Genomic DNA, 21,644 nt, shown 5'->3' with positions numbered 1-21,644 from the left:
GAACGACACGTGTCTCTGTGTGCAGAAAGAAACCTGTTTTATTGTAGACAGGTAAAGATTGTAGTGCGCTTATTTTTTTTAAAGGTATACTGTGGTAGAAGGGAGGAATATGTTTTTTATTTCATGACTCTCTGCCAACAACTGTGGCTGGAGACAATTCATGAAAGATGCATAGAGAGCACGACACAGACACATTTCAGTATTTGCTGGACAATATTTTCAGATAGCATGATTCAATGTTTAGGAGCTTTCTATCGCATTGGAAAGTTGAATTTTAGACCTTTCTAAAGAGGCATAGCATATGTGAATGTGAGTTTCAGGGCCCAAGTATAACGTGATTTCATTTAATGATTGTGTGCCACGTGGTGATTTGTGAATTCATGCAAAATATATATATATATATATATATATATATATTTCACTCAATGTTAAACATTTCAAGCCTTGTTTTTGACTCTCTTGCACACAAAAAACATCTAAATCAAGAACATTTCAAGAGACAAATTAAAATGACTTAAAAACGGTACACTTTCTGAGTACTTGGCCAAGGACTCGGTTTCCAGAGCCACACGCACTTCCTGACTAGTGCTTGGTGGGACACGATAGCTGCCGGAAGAAAACGTCGAATTGTGTTAACTGTGACATGATGGTCTTGAAGACACTGTTAAAATCCACCTCAACAAGTTGCTTACTGCTCATGCAGTCTGTAGGCTTGGAACCACTGTGGAAATCAAGTGGGCAATTACTGGACTACCAAACAATGCGAGCGGTAGGAAATCTGTACTGAGCATCTGTACTGAGCATATTAGAAACTCAAGAATTTACAGCTTCTTCCTCTCTCGTTAACCCAAATGTGGCAACCTGCCGCATGGTCATTTTGTGTTTTCTTCACTCCAATATAGGCTCTGTCCATCTCCACTCTTCTTCCAAGCCACTCACATACCTGGAAGACAATGGAAGATATGCCAAAATGTCTAAGAGGGACAATGTGTATCAGCCCATATTTCTTTAGTTGTACTCACAGTCATGCCTTCAACCACGCTTGGGCGCTGAATGTGCCTCAGCACCACCAGGGACTTGCAGAAATATCTATACAAAATGTTCTATTGATAGGACGTTGCAATTTGATAATTCAGTAAACTGTGTTATGTTAAAGCTCAAAACAGATTTACTGAGTCTGGTGTTTGCTAGAAGCAGTTCATCTTTTTTTCTTTTAATATAAAATACAAGTAATTTTCCCTAGTGAATTTTGGAGTAATAAACTGAATTTGAAGTGGCGAGACTGGAAACAGAAACATTTCTTTGGACATCACCATAATCCAAGAAAGATTAGAATGTGACGTCACTATCCTACATTGGGGAAATATGTGTGTATACTTTATAAAAGTGACAGGAGAGTCCATGTGGAATAAAATTTAATAAAAAAAAGATTAAAAAAAACTCCATCCTATTAGCCATTCTCCACATTTCTATACCACTGTATCATGGATTCATTTGCATTATGCATTAAAAAGTGGATTTGGTTAAAAAAAACATTACAGAATTGTCCATAATATCAAAGTTGAAATAATTTGGTAGACTGAAACAGTAGTCTAAAATAACACTAAGACGTTGGCAAGCAACTTTAAAATCTATAAAAATTTTGGGCTTTATCCAAGTATCAACATTTATTCTTAAATGAGTATCGGCATATCATCCATTCCAATCAGTATCATTTCTCTACATTTATTTCTATGATTTTTCATGGAATCTTCGAGCAACCCTTTTAGTAGACGTTTTCATATGTCCATGTGCTTCATAGTACAATTCTACTTAAATAAAAGTTCCAGTTTAAGTGAGAATAGCTTGACGTTAACCGCAAGTAACCTACCTACAAAGCAGAAGCCGCAATTTTTCCTTTTGTGTTCTCTGATTGCAAGGCCAGTGCAAAGGAAACCAAAACAATGGTTAATAAGGTTGCATTGGCTTATTTAATGGATCAAATCAAAACAAGCTCGGAGAAGGTGTCTTGATTTCAGAGAGGCGGAGACTAAGACTAGGCAGATTACTACTATTTTGTAAGTTACAACTAAAAACAACTGTCCAGGTATGTTTCCATTGGAAATAATATGGCACAGTTAAGAACTTAACAAGAACATTCAATTAACATGCTATTAAATAGGACAACCAATTTAAAATGGCATAATCATTTTTTAACTTAAAAGTACTTGGTATCGGTATCAGCAATACTGGCGCCGGTATTTACTTGGTATCGATCGATACCAAAATCTCAGGTATCGCACAACTCGAATTGTGCTCCATTTTTATTGTGTGTTTATGCATATCTTTAGGCAAATGCATGTATAAGAAGAGTTTTAAAAAAGCTATCTCTGCACTGGCAACCAACTGGAGAGAGAACACTGCATAATTCAACCACAAATGTGAGTCCTGTGGGCAGACAGAAGCGAAAAGGTCCCAAACTCACAACCCTTAATTACCTCAGTGACGCACAAGAGGGCCTCTGCAGGACGCTGGGTTGTCGCAGTGAACTCATGCAAGTGTGTGATATTTACCAATCCAGTGAACTTGATGTTCTTATGTCCTGAGGGTTCCAAAGCAAAAGGGCAGAGTGAATTTTCTCTCTCTTTACTATTACCACAATGTCATCATTCTATCTTTACACTGACAGTGTTTAGTATGTATTCTTTTATTTCTCTCAGTTCAGAGAAGCTTGAATATTCATCCAAAAAGTAAAGGCAGATCAAAGCTGCTTCACCGTTGCTTTAATGCGCTTGAAATATTGCGCAACGTAACGCTTGAAATTGTTCAAAGAGACCACCCACGCATGCAGCACATCTTGTGTCTTCACTGAACTTGCCAGCCTTCAAGGGACTCGGCATTATGATTTAATGGGAAGTGATTGACAGCTTCTGCATTAATCATCTCCTCCTTTGGATGCACATGCTTTTGTCTCTCCACGTTCTTCATGCAGATTGGTTTAGAAACATAAAATAAAACCAGAGCTGCCTGGCCACATTGTGGTACTGGCACATTGGGGTACGTGCACGTTTGTAGTACTTACATAAGGCAGCAACTCTTAAATATATAAAAAGCTTGAAATAAATTTTTAAGTTCAAATCAAACACCCAAACTTTCAAGATGAGATGATATCTCTAGGAGCAGTTTGTTCAAATCTGACCTCTATAAAAGGCCAAAAATTGTGCCCAATTCCAACAGAAAGTCAAAGTCACAGACTTCCTGTAGCACAGGGGTGTCAAACTCATTTTTTTCACGGGCCGCATTGTAATCATAGCTTCTTTCGAAGGGCCATTATGACTGTCAACCCAAATAAATGTAAGCGCACCTCATATTATGTACAGTAAAAGCTACAAAACAAACTGACAAATAACTCGTTTTCAAATCAGACGAGTAAAAACTGGTCAAATATTTAAAAAAAAAGATATTATTAGAAGTGATGTCAATTTGCAATTCTAGTAATGACACACGAATTTGATGCACAATTTGTCTTCGCGGGCCACATAAAATGACGTGGCGGGCCGTATCTGGCCCCTGGGCCTTGAGTTTGACACCCGTGCTGTAGCATATGGCTACATGATTTTTATTTGTAGGTCTTAGGCTGTTACATATACTATGTATTTCTCATTTTTTCACAGATGTGGGTGAAAACCGGGAATGATATTTTCAAAATGTGTCTGTAGTCACTACTGAATATTTGAAACGCACATGAAATCGCTAAGGGTATTATGTGTACAGTTTTATGAGTTTTGCCCAGGTTGAGACCCTCAATAAAACAGCATGATTTTTCTTTGTAAACAGTGCATCATCATGGTAACCACATGTGACCAAATAAAAAGCTTTCAATAATTTTTCATGCAGCAGTTGGTTAAATGACCCCTTAAAATGTGCAAAAATGGGCCAAAATTGTACTGTCAAAGACTCATAACTCACTTCCTGAACATATTAGAGGATATCTATCTAAGTCATTTTTGTACATCTGAGGGTGCCCCACGTTTTTCACAATTTTGAATGCACCAGGACAGGGCTCCAATAAAGCACTCAAGGGGACGTGACACACCCATTTTCTTGAGCTTGTATATGCCTACTTTAAAATATCAAATGTCACGCCTGGTGTTTGTGCGGAAATTTTAGTTCATGTTTAGTCCCTCAAAAATGTGAGTTTTTCCAGAGAAGAATAATAAGAATTTCTATAAGAACTATCGGGTCGTTTGCTGCTCTGGCCATGTTGGGGTTGAAATAAATTGTGACAGATTAAGTGAAGGTGTAACAGGAGGTCTGCATGAATTTTGCCTGCAGGTTTCTACCAAGCTGTCTGAGAGAAGGTGCAAGGCTAAGTTGTAGCAATCAGGCCATCTTGGATTGCACTAATTGGAAGAGTATTGATATCATCAATAACAAACGTACAGACAGAAAACAGATAATTACGATCATGGTTAGGATAGAGGAGCCGACCCCTGCTATGTTAAATGTATCTTGTCAAATACGGACTGCTGATTGATACCTCAATGTAACGTAACGTCAATCGAAACAACCAGCTATTATGGAGCCTCAGAATTCCTCTTATGAGACCATAAAAGTGAATATTCAGCTCTTCTTTTAGCTACTTTTATTAAACCTAAATGTCTTTGCTGCAGTCAAAAATTGAGTCATATTTAAACATATGTGGGATGAAAAACAAATGCACTTTAGTCATATCTATAACTGGAGTTTAAACACCTTTTGGATTCGTTTTGGATATTTTTTTAACCGGCTGTTATCAGTACTGCAGTTATGTTACACTGCGCTGCAATAACTCATGAATGAAACTGCAATGAATCATTGATGGTCTTCATTGGAATAAAATACTGCGCATGAGAATGCCTTTTTGGCATTGTTCTGCTTTATGAGCCATGGCCCATCCACCATATATTTTATTTTTATCCAGATTATCTTGGTCCATTTGACATCTACGGCCCTTTATTTCTACTTACCACACATAAATTCAAAAGTTACATTTGAAATGCTAGCAAGTTAGCAACTGTTAGCGTTACGATTTCGGTAAATTTGCCAGGAAATTTATCAGGATTAGAAATGCGATACGATGACATCAATAATTTAATTTACCCTGAGCTCCCAATTTAATCAATTGACATGAATCTAGTATGAATTGTTTTTTTCAAATGCCAACTGTCAAAGGCAATTTTATTTTTATTAAAGACGCTGCAATGACAAATATGCTCTGCCAGTGAGCATCCAGCAATAATTAATATCACCCATATGTCATCAGTTTGGAATGCCTGGAACCCCAGCTGACCAGCAACCACAAATGCTGAATATTTACTGGTCTCATAACAAACTGGCTTAAATGAGCTAGGGAGCAGTGTACTAATTACATACTAATTGACAGCATTGTAAGGCTACATAAAAGAAAGGTAACATACGTGGTTATTTTAATTATTCATATAAAATAAACCTGTCTCAACTGTGAGGCTTCCCATTCAGTATTTAGTGCCAGTGAGCAAAATCTAACAATCATATAACATATCATTTGAGTGCCAAAGGAATGCTGTGCCATTTACTTCAGGGCTAAACATGCAGATCAATTTAACAAGCACATCAGCCCTTGGCTGTAAAAGTGAAGAATGTGTTCAATTATTAGAAAGTCGGTTAGTAATGCTGAATTATTGACAAGGCAAGCACCGTGGACAAGTGGTTATCACGTCTGCATCACAGTTAATTCCTAAATTCTGGGTTCCACTATTAGCTGTGGCCTTCCTGTGTGGGGTGTCCTATGTACCGTATTTTACGCACTATAAGGCGCACTGGATTATAAAGCGCACCTTCAATGAATGGCCCATTTTAAAACTTTGTTCATATATAAGACACACCGGATTATAAAACGCATAGAATAAATAACTCAACGCTGCTCAAACGTTAATGCTATCACAATATGGTAACACTCGAAATAGTGAAAACAATAACAATATATCAAAAACTCAACGTTGCTCAAACATTAATATCACACAACACACAAAATAAACACGTAAAGCTTACTTTAATAAATTAGTCCTCATCCATGAATCCATATTGGTCCATATATAAGGCGCACCGGATTATAAGGCGCACTGTCGGCTTTTGAGAAAGTTGGAGGTTTTTAGGTGCGCCTTATAGTGCGGAAAATACGGTATTCAAAAAACATTTAGTTTCACGCATTGATTTATTTACTAAAAGATTAAAATGTCCACCCAGCAGTGCCAAGTTTCAATGCAGTTATTGGGATATCTTAATGAAAAGCTTTCAATTAGTGTGATTTAAAGTAACGTAGTACGCAGAAGTCTTCACATGACTCACTTGGTCACATAATTGGATTCAAGAGCCTCAAAGAAAGCTACGTTCTTTTTAGTTATTTTTGGGACTTTTTATCACATTTTTGACACCAGAGCTGTAATGATGCACATTAATCCTGGCTTATTTCACAGACTCTGATGCAGCAATTAGCAATGAGTCACTACAGGAATTACAAGTCCACCCTGCTGATTCTTGATTGTACGCCGGCTGATGACCAATCAAACTAATGCACGGGAAAGACATAGTGATTTATGAGTTCAAGAGCTCCAAGCTGAGAAAGGAGCTGTGATGTGATCCTCTTATGTCTCCTCATCTTCATGACGCCCTCTCTTCCTCCCAACCCCTCGATTCCCTCTTTGAGGGGAGCTACGTGAAAGGAAGATGCTTGGAAATGCTGAAAGTCAAAGCTCCAGGCTCGTTAAGAAATATACAAAGAAAAGTTATTTGTGCTCAATCAGACTTTGCATGAAACAAGGGTGTTTAACAACACTCGTGTCTTGTTTGCCTCAGAAAACAGATTAACAAACCCTCCAGGTTGATTACCCTTAAAATTAGCTCGCACGTCTACAGTGGAATGAGTTTGTAATAGTCTTTCATAACAAAGTTCAAGAGGTTCAAAATGCAATAGATTGTTACTTAACACAATTACATTCTTTGAAGCCATTTAAGACACCTACGGCCTCATTTTTGTAGACAGGAGTAAAAACATGTTTTCTGTGCACCTTACAATTTGGTCACGGGAAATAGACTAGACTAGTTGACACCAGGCTCAAGTTGTGGCACAGGTTGTGTATTACGTTTGTGGTAGATTTGGAATGGGGACGAAGTATTTCTGTTATTTGATTTGTTTCATCAAAAATTCTTAGGATTGTAATTACCCATGGAAAGGTCTTTTTTTGTCCTATAATCATTACGGTTAAGCTTTGTGTTTGCTTCATTCTCTGCCCAGGTACGATCTTCTGCCTGTGCGACCACGAGCCTGCTTCATCCTTGCCAACTGCGCTGACTTATCTGCTCCGCTCCAGCAATCCACTTCCTCTTTCCCTCCAATACAGTAAACGAGAGTACTGTGACGCGTTTGGTTGTCCTGTCTGTCCCGTTACAGACTGTCATTAGCATTTTTACTGTATTGTCTGTTTTTAAGGGCTCTCATTCATATTTATTGTTTGATTCATGCTGTAACGCTGTGTGTCCACATAGGGAAACAAGGCATCTTAAGGAAAAAAAGTTTTGTGGAAAATCAGTATGCTTCAGCATTGTCCGGCTGAGTTTGCTACAATTAAGCCGAGAAAGTATTAGAAAAATTTGCATACTAAAAGCTTACTGATTTACTCCTATCTAATAATGCTTTAAATACTTTCCAATCAAGCTTTAGGCCCCACTAAAGCACTGAGCTAAGATGCAGGCCAAGTGTCAGGGCTTTATATTTAAGACCGGAGCAAATCCAGCACAGCACGTGACGTAAGTCTGCGGGCAGTCATGTCAACTGTGACTTACATGTCTGTGGACTTGATGTACATTGCATTGCCAAAAGTATTTGCACCCATGCAAATAATCAGGATTAGGTGCCACTTCCATGGCCACGGGCATATAAAATTAAACATACAGGCCTGTAGACTGTATTTACAAACACTTGTGGAAGAATGGAGCTCAGTGTATTCCAGAGTGGAAATATTTCCGGATGCCACACATTGCCTTCCTCTTAAATATTCCAGTCGACTGTCAATTGTCAAGTCAATTTTATTTATATAGCCCTCAATCACAAACGTGTCTCAAAGGCCTTTACATGGCCACAGTTGACACTTATTCTCAATTAATTGTATTATTGTGGAAGCACTTGGAAATGACACCAACTCACGGCTAGACATGGGATATCTAGGTCTAGAAAAACCCTGCCACTATAGCCACAGCCATGTGTGCTTCTATTCAACCAGCAGGTACACGAGCTTGTTTACGTGAACATTAATGATTAAGAGAAGTACTAATATTTTATCTTATATCTATGAAGGAAATATGTGTCTGCAAGGCTCAGTCTATGCCTACCTGTGCCGCAATCAAATTCACCAAAATGGTGCCAATATTTACACGAGGAATAACGTCAAAACAGACTTTCTGCCACCACATTGACATTCTGCCTGGCATATCTTCAAGGACACACCTGGAATGCCTAGCATGGTGCCTGCCTTGTGTCTGCAAAAAAAAATCTGAATACGGCAGGATTTCCGCACGTACCATTTATGAAAATAGAGCCCTCAGACACAGGCCCTGTTAGAAAAATGTATATATATGTTATGCGTTCTCTAATCAATGCTTACTGCAATATTACTGCAATATATGCTTGCTGTTTGGCTTTGCTGTTTTTTATGTTGTGCTATAGAAAAGAAAGGTTACAGCTGGGTCACGAGAGAGGTGACGGCTGGGTCAGGCAGGACGCAGCTACCAGCTTGCAACTCTTCAATAAGAGAACGTCTACCGAGACAGTTCGTAGAAACAACATGCCTGACCACAGTTTTACACTCTCAGATGGAGCGGCAAGAAAACGTCAAGTTTCCTGTTTCTATCATAGAGACCAAGAGAGATGCTGATTGCTGAAATTGTTTTACAGACATTGCCATATAAGTATGCAACACCTTGTGTTTATTTTGGCTTACGGGACAAAGCCCACATGCTTTTTCCCCCCTCCCTTAGGGGCTTTTGTCTCACATTGTGGGTAGGACAAATCCAAATAAAAAGAGTAGGAGTGCTTACAGATATTTAGTATAGACAGATTGTTGTAAGCTATCTGTACTGAACTCCGCGCGAACATTTGAATTAATATTCTTGTCTCATTGTGATCTCTGTTTGCTGAGTCTTTTCTCTTTACTTTATAGTACACATGTCAGTAAAATAAACCTGACAGGCCTATTCCTTTCTCGTAACCTTTTAACCAATCCCATTCCTTTCTCTTAATCCCCTGGGAATGCACTGTAGTAGACTCGTGACGTCGTCAATGTGAGCCGCGTGCGGGTTGTGTTGTAAGTAGACTATTTTGCTCAGAAGCCGTATAAACTGGCTCTATAACGAATGTTTACCAACAACATAGAGCATGTAATCGTACCAAAGTATAGAACGTCTACTCAACCACAAGTGTCATTACAATGAAAATCAAGAAATAATACTTTCATAGGTCGTTTTCCCCTATCTTTTGACAATGTTCTTGTCGCTTGGTGCAGAGGTGGCAGACTGTGTAGGAGTCTTGTCATCTAGGGAGGTCGGGTCTGTCTTGGTCATACACCCCTCAAGTTTACAGAAAATTGTGAAATGTCTTGATTCTCATGAATGTGCATTTCTAGGGGGAAGAGACAAGATAAGAAGTAAGGTGGGGTATTGTGATTGAGCCAGTTCTGTTATACGTAAGTCTATGACCGAGGGTGTTCCCCAGGGGTCGATCTTGGGACCCTACTGTTCAATCTTTATGTGCTTCCATGAGGCCAGCTAAAACACACTACAAAGTGTCCTACCACATCTGTGTCACTGATGCCAGGTGAACATGGGCCTGTAGAATTAGCTCTGTCACTGTATCAAACAGATCAGCGTATGGATGAAAAAAAAAAAGTCCAGCTAAACTCATTATCTGTGGCATAAAGAAACCAAATTAAAATGTTATCAGTGACCTTGAGACTCACTTCTTAAATGTAACAATCAAATTCGAACTTAAGAAACCTAACCCTATTGGACTCAGACCTGAATTTTAATGGCCAAACTAATAAGGTAATTTCCAAAATAAAGTCAATAGTGTCTACCCCTGACTTTGATGGACAAATGAAACTGTAACAGTTTGTTCACTAGGCTTTCTCGACAGGCTGTAAAACAGCAGTACATCAAAAATAACTACCCTGACTACAAGCAGGAAATAGAACTATAGTATATTAGTCCAGTGCTCATGTCTTTCCACTGGCTTCTTCACTCAAAGAATAGAATCCAAAACAGCTCTACTTGTGTACAAGTCTCACGTTCTAGTGCAAATGTGCATTGCTTACACATTAGAGCCAAATGAACCTTCTCGGGCTCCGAGAATGACCGACGAGTCCACTCCTGGTGCCCAGAGCCAGGACTCAAAATGGCAAGGCTGTTTTTCAGCTTTATTCTGCTTAAATCTAGAACAGTCTGTCAGAAAGTTTAAAACAGCCCTCAACTTTGATCATTTTTAAATACAGGCTGAAAAACTGCTTTATTTCGCTGAAATTAGTTTAACAGCACTCCTCATTTTTAATTAAGTAATGATTTTTTTCATGTTTTATTGAATGAATTGATGTTGACGCATGCATTCCCTTGTCTTTGAATGGTTAAACTCATAAACTTTATGAATTGTCATACTAATAAACTTGCCCTTCTCTAACAAGACAGCTCAGATGCAGCCATATTGTTACCTGTCCCTGAACCTGGCATAAATTCTGAACTTAATGAAGGCTCCTTCTCTGTCAGTGTGCCCTTTTACCTTGTCTTATCCGTCCCGATCCACCTTTCCTTGACTTAAAAATTCCAATTTACTTGAAGTATGATGCAAAATAAAGGTAACTTTATCTATTATCTAAAACACAAAATAGTTCAAATATTCAGCAGCTTGATTCTGGTACATTGTAATGTGGCCAATATCACTTCACACTCAATGGGGTAATTGAAGGAATGTATTCCAGCACTTTTCTCGTAAATTTGTTTTGATCATTTGTTTTTCTAAATTAGGACAGAGTGCTCAAATGCTTTTTCCAGACAGCATATTGCAAATCATTAAGAACACTACTGCGCAGTAGAATAATTATAAAGAGTCAAAAAAAATGATGATGATCATGGTGGGCTTTTAAAGAACATTTAACTTTCCTGGCAAATAAACTCTGCTTAATCGATAATGAACGATTAATCGCCCAGCTGTCGATGTATGTACTTTTTGTAAATTACCATTTTAAGTTGGGGTGTATTCAATGGTAAGACAAATTGGTTTCTACTGTTGGAAACAACAACATCAATGCAATGGTTAACAAATGCTATGTGGGCACAAAGCCATGGTACTAGGTTTAGGGAAAGGCAATGTCTTGTAGCATAGTCTAATTAGAGATTAGCAGATGATGAGAAATATTAAGACCCATATTTGCTCCATAGCAACAGTAGCATGGTAACATCAGTGTTGCTGTGCGATCCAAAAAGCAAATCTCGGCAAGAATAGCAAGGGAAGTACATTGCCCAAACATGCTGGACCTCCTGCGTGCTTCACTTTGATGTTGTTGAGTAATCAGTTAGTGATTTAACATGTCAGATGACAAATTATCTATAGAGTCTCAATAGTTACTATACTACTCAATTATTCTATAATAGTAGCATCAATCCTTGCTTGTCCACTTGAGGGTCACAGTAAGAGAAGGAGCTACAATTCAGAGGTGTCAAATTCAGTTTCTGTCACGGGCCGCATTGTAGTCATAGTTTCATTTGGAGGGCCATTATAACTGTCAACCCAAATAAATGTATGACGTTCTCATATTACATACAGTATAGGCTACACAACAAACTGATAAATATCTAGTTTTGAAATCTGCTAGCACCATCTCTATTTTTTAAAAGTGAAGACAATTTGAAATATTAGTATTGACACAAAGTCAATGCACAATTTGTCTTTGCGGGCCAGAGTGTAACACCCCTGAGCTACATGGTCGCCAGAGGTCCTGCCACATGTGGCGGCCGTGGTCGAGCGGGTCATTCAATAACCAGAGTTGGCTATTTAGCTGTGACTATGTAGTTAACCACTACCAGAGTGTGAATGTGTGAATGCATGAATAATGTATCCACTGTAAAGCGTCTTTAAGTGTCCAGAAAAGCACTATATATAGTATATCTGATGTGTTATTATTATTATTATTATTATTATTATTACTATTCTCCTTATTATTATTATTACTATTATTATTATTGCTGCTCGATGCCAACGTCATTCAAGAACTAACCTTGCCTGCAAGCTAAATTCCCACGGTATTTGGGAGCTCACAAAACTCAGAAAATCCATCTTGCCATCTGATTTTCTCCAAATTCTACCACTGGTGGTGCGGACCAGTCAAAAAGCAACAGTATGTTTGGGGGTGGGATATATGGCTGTGACAAAAACAAGAAGCACTGAGGCCAGGGGAAACAAACAAACCAAACATGGTGACACCGGTGGACGAATGCATGGATGCTGCAATTAAATTCTGTTTTTGCAGAATCCCCCCATGACATGTACATTTCCACTGCCAACAACGAGGCTCTCTAAAGCAGCCACACCACCATGAAGCCCTGGTCCACACGCTGGTTGTCGAATCTGTTTTTTTTTTAAATTTCCCTTTCTTTTCCCTTGCTGGCACTCGTGACATTCTTATCATGACATATGCACATGGCTGACTATGAAGCACTCATATGCAGCCACGCTAGTAGTCGACTTTACAAAGATGTGACGTGAGGAACAGACTTTGAAGAATGTATTTAACAGATATATAAATTAACAGGGTCTTTAATATTCTGACAAAGTAATGAGAACTCCTTACAATCACATCTTAACTTTACCCCAAGTTACAAACTATTTCACTTTGTGTTGAGCTTAAAGAATCTGAATCACAACTAAAGTTACATAACTGGACCAACTGGGGGGACCAAATAGACAACTGTGTGACAGAAAAACAAATGAAATTGTGGTTGTGAATGAAAAGTTAAATTGATCGCCCACTCGTTAAAAATGGGGGGATGTGAGTCATGCAGCCTCAAGCATGATCAAAGTTTTACGCGATTCCATCTCAGTCCAAACAGAAGCAGAAAGAAAATCAGTGAAGTGTAACCAGAGAACACAAAAATGCAGCAAACAAATCTAAATAAAAAGCAGTTTAGACACAGTGTGGCTTTAGAAAGAACCAAAGTACACTGGACATGATTTTCACTGCCCGTCAAATCCAGGAGAAATGCAGGGAACAACACATCACCTTTATTGACCTCACCAAGGCCTTTGACACGGTTGATCGTGATTTGCTCAGGAGCATCCTCATGAAGTTTAGTGTTCCCCCCAAATTCACAATGTTACCCCCAGTTTCACAATGGTATGCAGGCCTGTGTACTTGTAGGCAGTGAACAGTCCCCCTCATTCCCCGTGAAAGTAGGGGTGAAGCAGGGGCGTGTACTGGCTCTCATGATCTTCAACCTCTTCCTGGCAGCAGCCACACTCCCAGTCCATCAGTCCATCGTAGAGGATAGCGGTGTCTCCATCGAGTTTCGCCTTGGATGGGAGCTTATTCAACATCCGACGCCTTCAGGCAAAGACGAAGATGGCAGACTCCAACATCCAGGAGCTGCAATATGCAGATGACTGCACACTGCTCACCCACACCCCTGATGCCATGCAGTATGTATTAGACACCATGTCATCAGATCAACACCCAAAAAACAGAAATACTTATCCAGGAGAGGTCCCATTCAACGCATCCTTGGCATCACATGGCAGGACCGGGTTTCTCACATGGACATTTTGCAGCGCACTGAGTCCATAAGCATAGAGGCAATCTTGGCACAGAGACAACTCTGGTGGGTTGGCCACATCATTCGGATGCCAGGACACCGATTGCTTCGTAAACTTCTCTCAACCAGCAGAAAGCCCGGAGGACAAAAGCTGTGGTATAAAGACCAACTGAAAGGACCACTGAAGAGGTGCAACATCAAACTCAATGAACTTGAGGCAGCTTCAGCTAACCGATCGCTGTGGCGCTCGCTGTGCCATGACAGGATCATGTACCTAGAGGAGTGTCGAAATCAATACTGGCGGGACCTGCGGAGGCGAAGACACCATCCTGCAGTTCCAGAACCATACCAGCCCCCTGATCCAGGCCTTACATGTCCTCACTGTGGCAGGACATGTGGCTCCAGGATCGGACTTCATTGTCATATGGAATGGCATCGTCGCCAGCAACGATAGTCACCAATCAGATCAACAAAATGGAAGCTACGTCATCTTCGACTACGATAGACCGCCTAAGCAAGCAGGCAAGCAAGCAAGCAAGCAAGCAAGCGTGTGTGTGTGTGTGCGTGCGTGCGTGCGTGCGTGCGTGCGTGCGTGTGTGCGTGTGTGTGTGCGTGTGTGTGTGTGTGTGTGTGTGTGTGTGTGTGTGTGTGTGTGTGTGTGTGTGTGTGTGTGTGTGTGTGTGTGTGTGTGACAATTTAGCCTTTGGTTAATAAGTGTAAAAAGCCATGCAAGCAAGGAGAACATATCAAAGGATAACTATAACCTTTTATTGCTGTTTGATTTCATCAATGTAATCAACACACTATTGTGATTTATTTTCTCTCTTTCAATACTGATAACAAATGTTTCCTTTCAAACCACGTTTTTTCCTATTTAATGTAATTATTTTCTTGCTATTTAAAGTATCATACTTGTGTGCAGGATCTCTCATTAGAGGTGGCACATTAAAAACTACCAAATCAATCAACTCAATGTTGTCAGCATTAATGTAATTACCCTAGGATTGCAATTCTAAAACATTAAATGACGTTAAATAAATACTTTCAGTCATCCACGCTGCATTCAGACATTAATTTTTGTTGGTGTGACCTCCTGGAGCATGGTTGTTTTTTCCTTGTTGACAAAGTAGGCTCAATTTGCCCAGCAACTTTTATTGGATGACTCACCCAAGGCGCCTGTTACGCATGACAAAACTTTGCAGGGGAGGGGGATCAAAGGGCGAGGCGAGGTGGAGCAAGATGATCCCAGGCGTCAAGTATAAAGGTGTTAAGCGCTCTTGTCCCTGTATGTGAGACAGGCCACATGATGACGATGTCGTGCAGCAAGCAGAGCTCCAGGCGGCTCAGTGGCGCGCTCTTGTGCGCATCGCTGCTGCTGCTCCTGCACTCCTGTCCTCGCTCTCAAGCCCAATTCACCGACTCCGAGTCTGAGGAGGATCTGACTCCCAGGGCCCTGCGGGATTTTTACCCAAAAGGTCCGAACCTGACAAGTGAGAAGCAATTGGTAAGCTTGAGAATTTCTGATAGATATGCACAAAAATAACAAATGTGTGGTTTTTTTTGTGTGTGTGTGGAATGAAACATGTAATGGAGCTAAGCTGATTTTGACACATATATACTAGTAAAGTTAGGCATATATATTTTAGAAGATTGTTCTTCAATTGCTGTATTGTATCACTTAAAAAGAAAATTTCAGATTTTTGTCATTTACATTTTCACTCAGAAAAGACAATTTACCTGCGTTTTTTTTTTCTGGAAATTTGACCCTTTTGTGGTTGCTGTTTGATCTTCAAATGTGTTAATTTCTTCCTTGGTTAAACCAAACGTAACGTTGCCCTTTGCAGCTTGGAGCGCTCCAGGAAGTTCTTGAAAAGCTGCAGACGAAACGACTGCCGGTGTGGGAGAAAAAATTTGGCCAAGTCCCGACGGTACAGACTATTTTTTTTAATTTTTTTTTATTTTAGGCTGTTATAGATTTTCAGTTCGCGGTGCTTTTGTGTTTCGATTGAATTTTGCTGTCTTGTGCCCCTCCTTCAGTGTGACATCGGGGAACAGTGCGCGGTGAGGAAAGGAGCACGCATCGGGAAGATGTGCGACTGTCCCCGAGGAGCTTTCTGCAATTTTTTCTTGCTCAAGTGCTTATGAGGCTGCTTAGCTCTCAATGTAGAATGTAGCATCAAGATAAGAAACTGTCACTCATTCCCATCATAATGTCATATTTTGATGAAAAGCTCGATGAGGATGACAGTTGAAGAATATGTATTTTCATGTATGTATTTTGTTTATCACCGTTAAGTCTGTAATGATATACTGGAAGCACAATAAAGTCACAGAAACCCGCAGAGGGCTGAGGCAAGCTATTGTCACATATGTCCTTTATGTTCATGTGCACTGAGTGCAAAATTCTGTACAATAATAATGCTAATTTTGATTGAAACTGTCATGACATGCGTAAAATTGTTACATAACAAAAATCTTGTTTCAGGTAAATGTTTGTGTATTTAGTTATCATGGCAGAAATAATAAATGGTGACTCGTGTTTTGTAAAGCAGTGCCCTTGTCATGTAATCTTTTTAAAATAGATGAATCACTCACCAACCACAATGAAGCTCGACAGAGATAAAGCAAGTGACACGTTAATATAATGAATTGACCTCAGACACTACAAAATTGGTCTTTCAACCAGACCAATATAAATATGTCTACAAAATAAAGATAGATATTCAAATGTGATCTTACATTAAGTCGCTGGTGATGAAGTCGTTCACCCTGACTTCCACACAGGAAGCGCAGTATGAATATGAATGAGAGTGAAATTGCTTTTCTCTACGTATATGTGCCCTCATTGAATAGCAGCAACGTGTCCAAGACATGAGTCAGTCTTTCAACCAAAATCAGCTGGCGAATGATTCAACTGTACACAAAAATTATGAACGTTCATCCACAGAATTTCACATCGGATCGGTTGCTGCCCCGTGCCCAGGTAAACATTGACCACTGATGGTGGTAACCTACAAGTTAGAATGGAATGGAAGATATGGAAGCAGAGACGAGTGGTGGCTGTGGCGTTTTTGATAAGGCATTTTAATAACATTCTAGAGGGTGAAAAGATGCCAGAGGAATTGACAAACCGTGCCCGTTTTAAACAAAAGTGATGTGCAGAGTTGTGGGAACTATTTAATCAAGTTGATAAGACACACAATGAAGTTATGGGGAAAGGTAGTGGAGGCCCCAATCAGGAATGAAGTGAGCATTTGTGACCAACAGTATGGTTTCTCCTCCATAGGAAGTGTAGAGAACAGACTGTCAGCTGTTTTGGACACATCCAGTGGGGATGTATGTACATTGGTGGACGGATGAGGAGGAAAGTTCAGAGAAGACAATTTTAAAGTTTGACTTATAGATAGAAAAGGATGAAGTGGTGTGGCACTCATAATGGGGCAAGCTGAAAGAAAATGAGGAAGATTTAAAAAGGCAGAAAATAGATGAATAGCAACGTGCTACACTTGAATTCTAAACATTTCTACAAGTGACAACACTCTGAGTTGCTCATGCCTACAATTCTTAGTTGGCATAAATGGTGAACTTTTTTCGGAACATGCTTGCAGGCTACTTATGTGGTCCTTTAGGGCTACCTGGTGCCGTGGGCATAATGTTGAGATGGTCCTTGTCCTGGGCAAATAATACTGCCAAGTCATACAATCAAACACAGGGGTGTCAAACTCATTTTTGTTGCGGGCCGCATCGTAGTCATAGTTTCCTTCGGGGGGCCATTATGACTGTCAACGTCTTTTATATGCATACGTACAGTATAGGCTACACAACAAACTGATGAATAACTTTTTGAAATCAGAAACTAGTAAAAAAAAAAAAAGTCAAATATTTCAAAAGGACGAATGGTGATAGAAATTGCTAGCATTGTCTCTATTTTTTAAAAGTGAAGACATTTGTAAATTTAGTAATGACACAAAGTTGATGCAAAATTTGTCTTCGCGGGCCACATAAAATTATTTGGTGGGCTGTATCTGGCCCCCGCGCCCAGAGTTTGACACCTATGGTCTAGCACAGGGGTGTCAAACTAATTTTTTTTCACGAGCCGCATTGTAGTCATAGTTTCTTTCGAAGGGCCATTATGACTGTCAACCCAAATAAATGTATGAGCACCTCAAATTATATACAGTATAAGCTACAAAACAAACCGACAAGTAACTCGTTTTCAAATCAGACTAGTAAAAACTGGTCAAATTCTTATAATAAAAGATACTTTTAAAAGTGAAGACAATTTGCAATTCTAGTAATGACACACGAATTTGATGCACAATTTGTCTTCTCGGGCCACATAAAATGATGTGGCGGGCTGTATCTGGCACCCGGGCCTTGAGTTTTACAACTGTGGTCTAGCACATATTTGATCTCGTACTCAAAAGTCAAGAAAGTTACCTGCCCACTTTAGTATCATAAGTTGGCATTTAGTGGTGTTCATAATTTATCATTCACATTCAAAGCCATGTTAAATGGCAATTAGCAGGCTTTGGCCACCATTAAAAGTGCTTCTGATTCACCCCAAATCAATTTCAATTGTTCCAGTAGACTCTTCCTGACTTTTTATTGTCACATCTTAAAGCACACGCAGAGATCATCACGCAGAGATCGCTATAGTATTTGCCCATTCTTCTTCAAGTAAACAAAAATATCTCCGGAAAAGCCTACTCAATCAGAGGTACTTTAAAATGTGACACTTGGCTGCTGACTCTCATTTGACTTTGAGAATTGTTGATGGTCACTTGTCTCTTACCCAACCATCCTCTTTGCAGCCAGTCAGCTCTCATAAATATTGAGAGGAGACAAGTGCAAAATGCTTGTCCTTTTTTTTTGGGTGTGCGTCTTTCCATTTGGGAAGTCCGCATGGGACTAAAGAAACACTTTCCTTTTTTCTGTTACCCAAACACACATTTGTATTAATAATTCACAGGCAGCTGGAGAAAAACTACAAGGCGAAAAATCTTGTTAGGTTCCCACATGTTACAATAGGAAGCACGAAAATAAAACGAACGAGACAAGTCACGTGGAAAGATCTTAAGATTTTACTATAAATGTACTACTACTTTCCATTTGTACATTTGTACATAAATGCTTGAAAACAAAAAATATTCTCATCAATCTGATCATCCATTTTTTATTACGACTGTATACACAGCAATGCTAATTGTGTTCTGCCTGACCCCAAATCCTCTTAATCTTACTTCTTATACATCCAGACAGGGAGGATTTGTCACTGATCCCCTGGAGGAATTGCCTCCAATTGTAATGTTATGGCTTTTCTCCACATCGTCCAAAGCGACAAGCTGGCAGTGCAATAATTTGACAGAGACAGACGAAGTCAAATAAGAAAAAGAGGCTGTGGGTGATTGAGAACGTGATGGATTGAGACATAGAACAGGTAAACAAATGACAGAACCTTAAACAGGTATTGCTAGATTGATGTCTGCTAGAAACATCTCTGGCTGTCAACACGACCGACAAATTTCCTGAGGCAGCGATGGTGAGTTACATGATGTTATATTACTAATATGTGAATAAATCTCAAATTGAACGTCATGTGTTTGTAGCAGTTTACTTTCCTCCGCCATCCTTCTAATCATGTTCTATACCCATTATCTTGTTGAGGGTTGCAAATAAGTCATTTGAGGGCATCATGCTAACCATTATTCGAGCATGCCGTCCCCCCTCCCCACGCCCAAATCATATAATATGATGAATATATCACACATTGTCACTCTTGGGCAGACTTGTTGCCAGCCAAAAAGAGGGTACATATAGACAGTTCATGCATCGTCAAAGCCCGCCGCAGCTACAAACAATTTAGAGACTACCAAATACTTGATATGGCAAACTATGGTCAAGATAATAAAATGAAATTGTAATTAAAACCGATGATACTGATTTGTTTCTTTGCGGAGTAGAAAGGCTATTGTCTCTTATTCTCTTAGTATATAATGATAATAATAATAATAATAATAATAATAATAATAATAATAATAATAATAATAATAATGGGCGGCTCAGTGGCACACTGGTTAGCACGTCCCTCTCACAGTTCGGAGGGTGCAGGCTTGATTCCACCTCAGTGGCGCACTGATTAGCACGTCCGCCTCACAGTTCGGAGGGGGTGGGTTTGATTCCACCTCGGGCCTTCCCTGTGTGAAGTTTGCATGTTTGACCTGTGCCTGCGTGGGTTTTCTCTGGGCACTCCTGGATTCCTCTCACATCCCAAAAACATGTATGGTAGGCTGATTGAGCACTCCAAATTGCCCCTTGGTGCGAGTGCGAGTGCGGATGGTTGTTTGTCTCTGTGTGTCCTGCGATTGGCTGACAACCAGTTCAGGGTGTCCCCCGCCTACTGCCCGATGACGGCTGGGACTAGGCTTCAGCACGCCTACGTCCCCCGTAGGGACAAGCGGTACAGAAAATGGATGGATGGGATAATAATAATATTGCAACATTTTTATAGTGTCTAATATTGTAGTATACAGTACTCAATAATATTTATGAATTAAGTGAATATAATTAACGTCAGATAGAAGTTGGATTTCTGAAATGTTCAAGCTATAAATTACAACCCATGGTGATATCTGTGCAAGCTTTTATAAGTCAAACTTTAAGACAAAAATATACGTATATATTTTTTTAAATTGATCTGATGTGCTGGAAACAATAGACACTTTTGGAATTAGTATCAAAACACATGCAGGGACACAAAACCATATCAGATTAAAATGTGTTGTTTACCAGTGTAATATTTACTGATGGGGAAATGAAGCTTAATGAATAGTTTATTTTTCAAGCAAGTCTAAAATATTACAATTGCTTCATGAAGCTTCGTTTCCCCATCACTATATCATCAATTTTAATTAATCAAAAACATGAAAGCAACAATTTGCTTTACATTTTTATTCTTTACTGTGGGTTGCCTGACCAACTGTCTACTTACATTCACTAACTCAAGGTGTGCTTAACCCTGCACAAATCAGATCAAGATACAACAAAACAGCATTTCAATGCATTTAAATAATCTGTCAAAAGAGCTGAAATAGTTTGTTGCAAAATGTTTGAAAAAAAAAAGCAAAGCCCTTTTTAGTTCTTTTAAAATGATGATTGAAACAATTGCATAAGTGTGTGGCATCTTTGAAGTGTAAGTGGTCTGTCATTTTTATTATCTGGTGCATGAATAATCTTGATATTTGTAAGATTTCAAAATGTACTGTACTGTGATATTATAAAGACATACAAGCAATGCTCCCCTCTAGTGGTTATACTAGGGACCATCTCCAAATATCTGCTCTCATTTTTGGGAACAAATTTTGGTAGCAGTACAGTAAGTATAACAGCCAACGATGTTGAATCGTTTTTAAGCTTTGCCGAGCATTACATCGAATGTCATTAAAGCGCATGACAGCTTAGTTTACTATGAATGGTTTAACACGATAAACTTGTATGCTTTGTAAAGCTATCGTGTTGCTTTCAAAGTGACATAAGTGTCAATTTACTTTTCATTAAACATGAGTAATAATTTACTTTTCATTAAACATGAATAATTTTGAAAAATGAGTGTGGCAGTTACAAAATAACTTGAAACAAGATAAATGAGACTGATTTTCAATGAAATGTACAGAAACGCTGATGGGCTTTGCTCATACCACCTAAAATGAAAGTTATTTTATATTTATTTGTTGAGGGAATGAAAGCAGACGGCAAGTTGGCATGGATTCATGCTAAGACCACAAATCAGCCTTGGG

At 39.3% G+C, this 21,644-nt stretch overlaps 1 protein-coding gene and 1 long non-coding RNA gene across 2 annotated transcripts; one reads left to right on the top strand and one right to left on the bottom strand.

The window, feature by feature from the left end:
• Positions 1-27: 27 nt before the first annotated feature.
• LOC148400216 (uncharacterized) lies at positions 28-2,715 on the bottom strand. The gene is made up of 3 exons (XR_015857780.1): positions 2,478-2,715; positions 1,023-1,089; positions 28-943 (listed from the first exon to the last, which is right to left on the bottom strand). It is a non-coding gene; the product is annotated as an uncharacterized LOC148400216 (long non-coding RNA).
• A 12,398-nt stretch (positions 2,716-15,113) lies between these two features.
• cart3 (cocaine- and amphetamine-regulated transcript 3) lies at positions 15,114-16,399 on the top strand. Its single transcript, XM_088371067.1, has 3 exons — positions 15,114-15,352; positions 15,693-15,776; positions 15,886-16,399. The coding sequence occupies exons 1-3, from the start codon at positions 15,152-15,154 to the stop codon at positions 15,991-15,993; spliced, it is 393 nt and encodes a 130-aa protein (XP_088227193.1). The 5' UTR covers positions 15,114-15,151; the 3' UTR covers positions 15,994-16,399.
• Positions 16,400-21,644: the final 5,245 nt, after the last annotated feature.

This window comes from Syngnathus floridae, chromosome 3 (assembly GCF_059516105.1).
Source record: "Syngnathus floridae isolate MCC-2025c chromosome 3, RoL_Sflo_1.0, whole genome shotgun sequence".
Taxonomy (NCBI): domain Eukaryota; kingdom Metazoa; phylum Chordata; class Actinopteri; order Syngnathiformes; family Syngnathidae; genus Syngnathus; species Syngnathus floridae.
The sequence above is the reverse complement of the archived record's forward strand: the minus strand, read 5'-3'. Positions and strand labels throughout refer to the sequence as shown.

Coding starts and splice junctions, on each gene's coding strand:
- cart3 (XM_088371067.1), top strand. CDS start 15,152: ATGATGACGATGTCGTGCAGCAAGCAGAGCTCCAGGCGGCTCAGTGGC. Junction 15,353..15,692: donor TGACAAGTGAGAAGCAATTG/GTAAGCTTGAGA, acceptor TGCCCTTTGCAG/CTTGGAGCGCTCCAGGAAGT. Junction 15,777..15,885: donor AATTTGGCCAAGTCCCGACG/GTACAGACTATT, acceptor CCCCTCCTTCAG/TGTGACATCGGGGAACAGTG.